The sequence below is a fragment of the Leptopilina heterotoma genome, unplaced genomic scaffold (genome assembly GCF_015476425.1).
Source record: "Leptopilina heterotoma isolate Lh14 unplaced genomic scaffold, ASM1547642v1 Lhet_92, whole genome shotgun sequence".
NCBI classification, from domain to species: Eukaryota; Metazoa; Arthropoda; class Insecta; order Hymenoptera; family Figitidae; genus Leptopilina; species Leptopilina heterotoma.
In genome coordinates this window covers 1364048-1375306 of record NW_025111199.1, presented here as the reverse complement: position 1 = coordinate 1375306, position 11259 = coordinate 1364048, and the positions used below count along the sequence as shown (strand labels likewise).

Here is an 11259-nt window from a genome sequence, read left to right as displayed (position 1 = left end):
TTCTCCAGTTCATAATTTACGACCTTAGTAACGTTTAAAGAAATTACTTTCTTTTAATTCGCCACCTTGCGATCGTTGTGCTCAAGGTGGTGATCCTTTTTAGAACTATCTGTTTGTTCAAAATCTGAACCTTCTCCTGACATCACAGTTCCTAGAACTATATGTCTATATATATGTATATATCAATCAACACTGTTTATTATCTCCAGATGCTTTGTAGTTAGACCTCCATTTTGCTTTTGCTTCAATAAGAAAATCGTGAGCGAATTAAATTAAATTTGTAAATGTAAAGTATATATATACGAGAAGAGATGTAGTTTATTGAATATCCTATTGTTTTAACGTGGACAGACAGCAGTGGGAAATTTATAGTGTCGTTTTGGGGTTAGGTTTTGTGTATTATACTTACACTGTAAAAAGTCCTAAAAATATTATACAGTTTAAAAGTGTCATATTTTATAGACAATGGTTGTCACATTAAATGTAGGACTTTTCATTTTTCAGTAAAATGTGACACTTTCAAACCGCAATAGTTTTAGAATTTTTTACGGTGTAATCATGTATTTTGTTGCACATAACCTTACCTAAAGGATGGGAATTATGTTCGAATTTCAAATATTTTGTATGGAAAATACAGTAAGTATTACCTGTTAATAAAGGTTATTGAGATAAACACTTAGTTCTTAATTGTAATTTCTATCTGTATTTATAGAGCAGATTAAAATGTACAATCGAAGTGAAGATCGACATAAATCTCGGCGAAGTTTTCAAAGTGGTGCGCAAAAAAGGAAAATTGCTGCAGAAAAAGAACAAAAATTTGAACAGATACTTTGTAAAACTCCAAAAATAAGCAATTATTTTATTGATTCCAAAATTCCTGAACCTGCGAATATCGATAAACCAACTACTACTTCAAGTTCAACTATTTCTCAATTTGATGAAACTGAATCAAAAATTGGCGCCACTAACAACAGAAATCCTGAAGTCACAAGTAACGAACAACCATCTACTTCTTCTTCCAGTTCAAATATTTCAAAATTTGATGAAGTTGAAATAAAATTGGCCACCACTGCACACTTGGAGAAGATATCGGATAATCTTAATTTTACGACTGATATAGGTCTTTGGAAAGAACCTTTCACAGACGATATAATTAACTTTTGGATTAAAAAAGGTTCAACTGAATTACAAAACTGCGACGAGGAAACTATCTCTAAATTGTCTGCTACTCAGACAAGACAAAATGTGAATGAAAGTAAAAGAAAATGCACATCAAGTCTCTTTTATCGAACTAATCAAAACAAAGAAGTAGTTAATCGGTTTTGGTTATGTTTTTCACCATCTACCGGAAAAATATATTGTTTCTTATGTAAATTATTGTCAACTTCAATGTATGTAGCATTAGGTAAAGAAGGCTACTGTGATTGGAAACATGCATCGGAACGTGTACGTCAACATGAACTGTAGAAGAATTACTTGAATTCAGTTATAGTTTTTTCAACGCGTTTAAATGAAGTAAATTGTATTGACCGTAAACTTCAAGAACAAGTAAGTATTTACTTCTAAATTATTGAGTGCTATGTGTTGATAAAATATAGAACCACAAAGTTTAATTTATTGATAAAAATTTGCTTGCTTAGTTGCTTTCATTATAAATTCGAATTTTCATTAAATAACATTTTTAAAAGCTTGCTGTAACGAAACTTTAAATAGTAGGTAACAATAACAAACATTTTTGGTTCTATAACAATCTAATTTTTATGTGTAATAAATTATGAGCAATACTAATAACATAACAATTTACAATAACTGGGTTATTAGGCCTCTGAAGTAGCTGGATATTGGCGAGAAGTCCTTAAAAGAGTTGTAAGCACCGTTACATTTATTGCTGAGCGTGGACTAGCTTTCCGAGGTCTTGATGAAATTATTGGTTCGCCAAATAATGGAAATTTTTTGGGAATTATGGAATTAATTTCTCAGTTTGATCCTTTTCTTGCTGCTCATATGAAAGAATATGGAAATAAAGGAAGTGGCCACACAAGTTATTTATCGTCAACAGTAGTCGAAGACCTCATTTTCCTTATGGGCAAAGAAGTATTGCGTGAAATAGCAAAATACTATTCTATATCAGTTGATTCTACGGCTGATGAAGGACACATTGATCAATTAACGGTAGTTATACGATACGTGGAAAATTTGAATCCAGTAGAACGTTTTTTAACTTTTATTCCGAATTGTGGCCATACCGGCAAAGATATGGCTGAAGCTCTTCTTGAGTTTTAAGTAAACAAAGTTTGAACATAATGGACTGTCGAAGTCAGTCTTTTGATAATGCAGCAAATATGAGTGGCAAATATAAAGGTTTGCAGGCTTTAATAAAGGTGGAAAATCCTCTAGCTGAACATCTTCCATGCTTTGCTCATTCATTGAATTTAGTAGGAAAATCAGCTGCTAATACGTGCCTTGCTGCAGTTCTTTTTTTAGCTTTGTCCAAGAACTTTTTGTATTTTTCACCAATTCGACTGCACGACATAAAATCTTAATTGAGAAATTATCCTCTTCGAAAACAAAGGGTAACTTCTATACTTTAAAGAAATTAAGCGATACTAGATGGTCATGTCGGGCCGATGCCACTAAAGCTCTGGCTTATGGCTATAAACCTATTCAAGATTCATTAGCTCAAATTTATGATGACGTTGAACAAAAAAGTATCGTAAGAAACGAAGCTCTCGGTCTTTTGCAAAAAATGTCTAAACTTGAAACTACAATTTATATTAAATTTTGGCATGATATACTTGAAAGGTTCAATTCAACAAATAAAATTCTGCAAAGTTCCACAATGATTCTGTCTACAGCTGTAAACGGACTCAAGTCTTTAAAAACATTTGTAGAATCTAAAAGAGATGCATTCGAAAGGTACGAAATAGCGGGTAAAGAATTGTCTAATACTGAAGAGTATGAATCTGTACGTGTGAGAAGACCAAGTGTGAAGCTCCGACCTCTTGATTATGGACAAGCACCTGCAGTTCAATTATCGGCGAGAGATAAATTTCGAACCGAATGTTTTCTTCCGGTTATTGACCAATTAAATTTGGCATTGGCTGAACGAATAATGGCTTATGAGGCTATTTGTGAAAGATTCGGGTTCTTGGTCGAATTGAATGATATAGAACCTTGCCAATTAGAATTAAAAGCAAATAATCTTGTAGACGCCTATCCTGAAGATCTCGAACGGAATCTGACAAATGAACTTGTTCACCTTGTGGCTTTTTCTAAGCAATATGAAAAAAGGGAGGGAGAATCTACAGAAGTATTCCTTTATAGATTAATTTTAGAAAATACTTTTAAGTCATCATTTTGCAATGCAGAAATAGCTCTTCGCATATACCTGACCTTAATGGTGAACAATTGCAGTGGAGAAAGGTCATTTTCTAAGATGAAAATAATAAAAAACAGATTGCGAACTAGCATGGGACAAAATCGTTTAGAAAATCTAACGCTTCTAAGTTTGGAAAATGACATCCTTCGCAACTTGAGTTTTAATCAAATTATAGATGATTTTGCCAAAGAAAAATCACGTAAAGTTCATCTTTGATTGATATAAGAAGTAAAAAAATAAATAATCATCAATTATTTTATAATTTCATATGTACGTATTTTTTCTAAAAAAAATAAATGCACTTATGTCATTTAATGACATTTCCTTTCAAATAATTATAATTTAATATTTCCTTACATTAAACAAAATTTTAGAAAGGGCCTCCACATAAATTTGGCCCTGGGGCCTCCACAACTGTAAATCCGGCCCTGTGTTTACATTTCACAACTTGGACATGCCCAAGTGTTAAATGTTTTTTTAGAAATGTGTTGAGGAGTAAATTGTCGAAAGGCATAGAAACTGATTTTATTTTGCAATGAGGAAAACAAAAGTTATTTAAAAAATACTGAAACCGTAGAGGGAATCCCTCCCTAGGTGTGTGACGGCGGGTTAACTCCTAAAATTAAAAAGTTAATTTATTTAAACAAATTATATTTTTTAATTAAAATCTTCATCATTTATCTAAAGTACAATTTCTCAGGTAATCTCTCCTTTAATTTTTATTAAAATCGGTTCATCCGATCGCGAGTGTTTAGCTATTTACTAAAACGCTACAAATAATTCTGACCTTGAATAACTTTGACAAATAGTCGATTTTCGGAAAACTATTTACAGGTTTTTAATATACCATGATACGCTATCGAAACATATCAGAATTAGAAAAATTCATTAACCCAATGAAAAATAGGGGCCCAATTCAGGAAATCTTACCCTTTTTGTGGAAAATCAGAAACAGGCAGTAATTCAGATTATGATTTTCCTACGCCAAATAAAAAACAAAAATTAAAAAACTGCAATAATAAATATTGCAAAACAGGGATGCAAAAAAATGCAAAATAAAAAAATAAAAAAAAGAATAATAATGCAGGCATTATACTATTTTAATGGCAGTCTCAACCCTGTAAAATGCAGAGAGAAGTTCAAACAACCTTTTATAACTTTTATAATCTTTACACACCCATCCCTAGTATGGTATTCTAGCGCTGTATTCTATATTTAATTTCTCGAAAACAAAAAAAATCGGTTTCCTAAAAGTTAACAGTTTTTGGGGAAAAAACCTCAGCTTTCCAATAAAAATAAAATAAAAAAAGAAAAACGAGCCCGAAGATGAGAAAAATTAAATTTTATCCTTAATTTTCAAAAATTTTGGTCAAAATCAATAAATTTTCTAAAATGGACTACGGCAATCGAAAGCTTATGAAAAAACCTAAAGATACCATATTCGAAAATTATTTTTTATCGTCTCGTTTAAATACAATAAATAAACGAAGTAGTGCGTGTCACATCAAAACTCAAAACTTCTACCCCCTCCACTTCTCATAATTTTTTATATAATTCAAAAATATTTGGCTGATAAATTACTTATAGGATAACTCATAAAAAAGTTTGGGAATTGATTCATTAACACTTTTTTTTTGGATGGACATTTGACGTAAAAACCGCCATATGTATTTGTGTTTTATGAAAGCTCATATTTAATTGAACATTTTGTGCTAAGTGGCGTTAATGTTTTCACACATAAATTTGACTTTTTTTGATAATTTGTAATCTCCTTGTGGGAGTTGCTGTACTACTTACTCTAATAACATTGACTTGTATGGCTAATGGGCCATAAGTAAATAAGTAAGGATGTTCAAGAAGTGAAATCTATTTTGTGTACATTTAATGACAGATTAGTTTCACATGATTCGAGAATGATTACCTTGGAGTTCAGGTTTGATGTAATGATTCACTCTCAAAGAGCCAAAAATCTCATTATTTTCAAGCTTGAAGATTCAGAGAAGTTTAATAGAAATTGATTTGGAGAGATTCTTCAACAGTTTTCTAGTGTTGGTTTGCTAATTCCAGAAATAGCTATTGTCGATGTCTTTAGACTTGGAAGGATCAAGGGTAATCGTCCGGTTATTGTAAAGTTTCTTGCAGTCCGTTGGGTCAAATTGATTTTTTCTAAGGCTCTAGAATTTAAAAGATGGAACCTGTTCATTTCAACACGGAAAGAAAATTCCTTTCTTTCACACATTCAGATACATGGATATCACAGCCATATTATATTGAAAAATACGGGATATCCATAGTTAAGGTTACTGCATCCATATTCTATGGCTGCCTGTATATTATATTGCTGGAGCAGCAAAAGATCTATGGTTAGGTGATCCATAGTAATAGAAACGGGAAACAAAAAAATTTGAATCACTCAATTAATTAAATTCCATGTCACTTGAGATATTTTATACACATTTTTGTTAATTAATACACACCACTTATTGAATAACCGCATATTTACGAAATAAATTATTAACCGATGGGAGAGAGAGAGACGAACTCTAGACCTAACGCATACTAAACACTAACACTATCCACTACACTATCCACGCAACTACAATATTTGAGCATATAATATTCCTTACATACTCTACACATATTTCATGACAATGAATTTACATAAATACTAATATACATAGACAATAACAATAATAAATAATAAACAATTATAACACTATTTATACACAATAAACTCACAATGCGATTATTTAGACGCGACAAGAGACCGACGCGACGGACAAATTGAGACGACCATTTTTAAATGGATGCCTTGATAATGAATTGCGCGCAACATGTATCGAAATTTTGAACTAACTATGGATCTCCCAACCAAAGTTTATATGGATGAGGCAGCCATATGTGAAAATCCATAGCATGAATTGTAAGCCTAACCATGCCTATGGATGTCACATCCATATTTGATTCCACAATATAATATGGCTCCCTCATCCATTGATTATTAAAAGTGCTTCCATCCTGAAAGTTATCTCTTCCATTGAATTAGATAACACAACAATATTCTGCTCAACAATATTTTCATGGATATCTCTTCAAGACCTTTTGTTCCGTACAATGACTACTCTCCTGAGGAAAGGGTTCAACACCGATTATTAGTTTCGCAAGTGCGTGAACTTAGAAGTGTTGGTATTGTTGCAAAAATTGTTAACAATAAAGTGTTCACGTCAAATGATCAATCTAATTCAGCTATTGTGAAGGATATTGTACCAAACAATAATTCAGACGAATTTCCTTCTTTACCTCAGAGTGTGGCAAAGGATGTTAACAACTTGAAGTTGTCGAAGGCTTCATTCGCCTGCAGAAAATAATAGAATTGATAATAGGAAGAATTTGTATAATTCTAATTCTAAGTTAAAAAGAAATTTCTCAACTCTTTCCATGGACAATTTTTTAATTAACGTGAAGGATGTCCAGGATCGGGATGCGGGGCATTCCAAGAGACTAGCTCTAGATAGGGGGAGTGAGTCACCCAGGAATTCAATGGACGACAATCTGAAGTAGCGTGATAAAGTGTCTCGTGTTAAAATTTTGTTTTGGAATGTGCATGGCACAAGAAATTTGTCTGATATCAGTGAGCATATTTGCCGGCAAGATATCTTGTGTTTATGTGAGACTTGGGTAGAGTCAGAGAGACTTGTTTTCAACGAATTTTTCGAGTGTATAGAGTTCCTGCCAGAAGATCACACGTTCAAGGTAGAGCAAAGGGAGGTCTTGCAATTGCGTTTAATCCTAATTTATACTCTATTTCCAAACTTTTTAGTGACTGCAATCAAATTTTTGTAAGATTTAATGTTTTATCAAATGGATTTAATTTTTTTTAGGTTTGTTATACGTTGCCCCGGATGAAGATTATAATTCGTTTTTAGAAAATTTTAATTATTATATAAATTCCTTGTCTTGTAATTTCCCTAATGTTCCTTTTTTGGAGGGGGGGGGGGTGATTTTAATTACAGAGTTGCGGATTTAAATCAATTGGACTCTATTGTGTTACAATCTAATTCTTTAATTTTTGCAGAAAGACTTTCAAGTGATATAACGTATAATGGTAAAGGAAAAAAATTGGTTTATAATTTAGAGGCTAGCGATTTGATTCTTTTAAATGGTCGCACAATAAGTGACACCCCTGCTAATTATTTTACTTCTTTGGGCCCACAAGGGGCAAGTGTAATCGATTTGGTGTGGTCCTCATCTGGGGCCTTAGCCTAAATTGAGGACTTATGCGTTCTACAATTGGCCACTCTCTTAGACCATTTTCCGATTTCACTATCTATTTCTTTTTTCTGCATGGATGTTGTTGAATTTTCTGATAAATTTTACTTTAATAAAGAGATCAATGAATTATATTTTAATAATATGGCTTGGAGAAGAGAGGGGGCTTTTTTGAAGGATGACATAGATGCTCTTAATGCGAATCTTTTATCGACTATTAAAGACGTAGCCGGTGATTTGAAAATGGTTAAGAAGAATTTTAGTAACAATATTTGTAGACAAAAACCTTGGATGGATGAGGAATGTAGACTGGCGAAAAAGTAAACACTAGACGCGTTAAGGCGTTGCAGGGTGGAGAACTTTTCCTTTGACTTATGTCAAAATTGACCTATTTTTTGACCTATAGTTCAAAAAGAGGATAAATAACGGCCTCACATTACGTCAAAATCTATGTCTAATTTGACATATTTTTTTACCTGTAGGTCAAAAAGAGGATAAATAAAGGCCTCACATTACGTTAATATAGGTCAATTTTGAGGGCAGTTTTGACCTAGGCGTCAAAATTTGACAAAGAATTTCCGCTACCCTCATAATTTAGGTCAATTTTGAGGGCAGTTTTGACCTAGACGTCAAAATTTGACAAACAATTTCCGCTACCCTCAAAATTTAGGTCAATTTTAAGGGCAATTTTGACCTACCCATCAAAAATTGACAAACAATTTCCACTACCCTCAAAATTTAGGTCAATTTTGAGGGCAGTTTTGACCCAGACGTCAAAATTTGACAAAGAATTCCCGCTACCCTTAAAATTAAGGTCAATTTTGAGGGCAGTTTTGACCTAGACGTTAAAGTTTGACAAACAATTTCCGCTACCCTGAAAATTTAGGTCAATTTTGAGGGCAGTTTTGACATAGACGTCAAAATTTGACAAAGAATTCCCGCTACCCTCAAAATTTAGGTCAAGTTTGAGGGCAGCTTTGACATAGACGTCAAAATTTGTCAAACAATTTCCGCGCGCAGACTTAATGATGAGGTGAAGTTTGGCATCTTACCTAACAATGTAAGGTAACTTTAAAATTGTGTTTGCTCTTACACCTGTCATTTTGACCTAATTTTGACGTTTTATTTTTACTTCCTCATTTAGTTACGTCATAATCTATGTGTAATTTGACTTTTATTTAACTACAACTTAAAAAGGGACAATAAAGGACAATAAACGTATCTATGATACGTCAAAATCTATTTAAAATTTGACGCCTTTTTAACCTATAGGTTAAAATGGGTCAAAATATATGTCAAAGTTTAATATAATTTTTGACATATATATAAAAAAGGTCCATAACGATTATTACATTACGTCAAAATCTATGTGTATTTTGTCATGTATTGTATGCAATTTATTAAGATGCATTGATATTAAGAAAAAATTACTTTAAATTTATAAAAATTTAAATTAATATAAAAATAGAGATAGGGGGTTGGCGCGCGAAGCGCGCAGGGGGGCGAAGCCCCCCTAGTATATATATATATATATATATATATACGAAGAATGGACAAGAGGCTTCACTCAATGCGTTGAGTGAAGGCTCCCCGCGCTCCCCTTGACATTGTGCGAGAGAGAAGGAATATTATGTATAGCATCTCGTACATATTGTTCTTACAGAGTATTGCGTACTCTTTCTGTGCTGTAGCTCTTTTTCTCTCCCACTAATAGTGAATTTTATTATTTTAATACATCTTTTAATTTTTCGAATTATTGAATACAGGGTAGATGCTGGCCCGGTTAAATTAAAACTATATTTATCATACAATATATACATCAACGGGAACGTTTAGGTTTATTTAATTATTTATGAATTATAATTTATCCTTTCTTGCTTCCCTTTACCAACCTAGCACAGGTGTCTGGAAGGAAAAAAAAGTTTGCCTACGATGCCAAAAAAATTCATTGTTACCCTCTGGTTCCTTAGCACCCCCTGAAAAGAGAAACCTTAACCCGAAAATCGTAGCTGTTCATTTATGGAAAAATCACCCCTTTATAGGGGTGATTTGGAATTTTTTTCAGAAAAAATTGTTTTTAAAGAGCAAAAATAATTTTAAAATTATTTTCATAATTGTTATTTATGTGTGTGTTCACAGGGTTTAATTTTCTAAATACAATTGATTAAAAAGTTTTTTAAAAACAAAAATTCAAATTTTTAACTTTTCTTTTACATAGTTAGTTAACGATTTTTGATAACATCTACAATTTCACGTCAGATTTCAGTTCACATTCTAAAATTTGTCCAAAACAATTTTTTTTAATTCTTTAGTGAAAAAAAATGGATACATATTTTTTTTTGTGGCAAAATTTCCGAGTTACGAATTTTTGAAATTTTATTTTTGAAAAGTAGACTTTTTTCAATGGCCTACAACTTGAAAATTATTGGATTTACAAAAATTTCGTTAAGACAAAAAAGTTCAGTTATTCTTCAACTTTTAAATGCTGTTACAAAAAACTTTTTTTTTAATTTTTCTTTAAAAAATTTAAAAAACTCGTAATTTTTAATAACTTTCATTAAAAATTACTTTTATTAATCTTCTATAGTGTAATATGATTTCAGGTACTAAAAATGTAAAAAAAAATTTGATACCCTTAAAAATGGTCATTTTTGAATGGCTCAAATTTTACTAGTAGTTTTTAAAAAATTCAACTAATTCCACATTTTTTATTATTTTTCGTTGCCAAATTCTTTGTATGCTTTTCTTAAAATAATGAATAATCAATCGTATGGATTTTGAAAAATTTTAATTTTCTCAAAAAACGTGCACAGTGCAGCGCGCGTAAAAGTTGCACGACAAAATTAAAAATTTATTTTAACACATAAAATTCAAGAAGAACACTCTGAAACATTTTGCAAACCATTCTTATCATTGCCACCTATGTTAAAAAATTTTTTTTTAAAACGTCCAAATTTAAAAAAAAATAATTTGTTTTAAAGTTTTTTTTATTTTTTTAAGAAAAATTTAAAAAAAAAGTTTTTTGTAACAGCATTTAAAAGTTGAAGAATAGCTGAACTTTTTTGTCTTAACGAAATTTTTGTAAATCCAATAATTTTCAAGTTGTAGGCCATTGAAAAAAGTCTACTTTTCAAAAATCTAATTTTTTAAAAATTCGTAACTCGGAAATTTTGCCACCAAAAAAAAATATGTATCCATTTTTTTTCACTAAAGAATTAAAAAAAATTGTTTTGGATAAATTTTAGAATGTGAACTGAAATCTGACGTGAAATTGGAGATGTTATCAAAAATCGTTAACTAACTAAAAGAAAAGTTAAAAATTTGAATTTTTTGTTTTTAAAAAACTTTTTAATCGATTGTATCTAGAAAATTAAACCCTGTGAACACACACATAAATAACAATTATCAAAATAATTTTAAAATTATTTTTGCTCCTTAAAAACAATTTTTTCTGAAAAAAATTCCAAATCACCCCTATAAAGGGGTGATTTTTCCATAAATGAACAGCTACGATTTTCGGGTTAAATTTTCTCTTTTCAGGGGGTGCTAAGGAACCAGAGGGTAACAATGAATTTTTTTGGCATCGTAGGCAAACTTTTCCTTCCAGACAC

The 11259-nt window shown here is 31.4% G+C and overlaps 1 protein-coding gene across 1 annotated transcript; it reads left to right on the top strand.

Moving 5' to 3' along the window:
- Positions 1–2303: 2303 nt before the first annotated feature.
- Positions 2304–7645, top strand: LOC122512016. The gene is made up of 3 exons (XM_043627620.1): positions 2304–2471; positions 2573–3578; positions 7455–7645. The coding sequence occupies exons 1-3, from the start codon at positions 2304–2306 to the stop codon at positions 7643–7645; spliced, it is 1365 nt and encodes a 454-aa protein (XP_043483555.1).
- The last annotated feature ends 3614 nt before the right edge of the window (positions 7646–11259 follow it).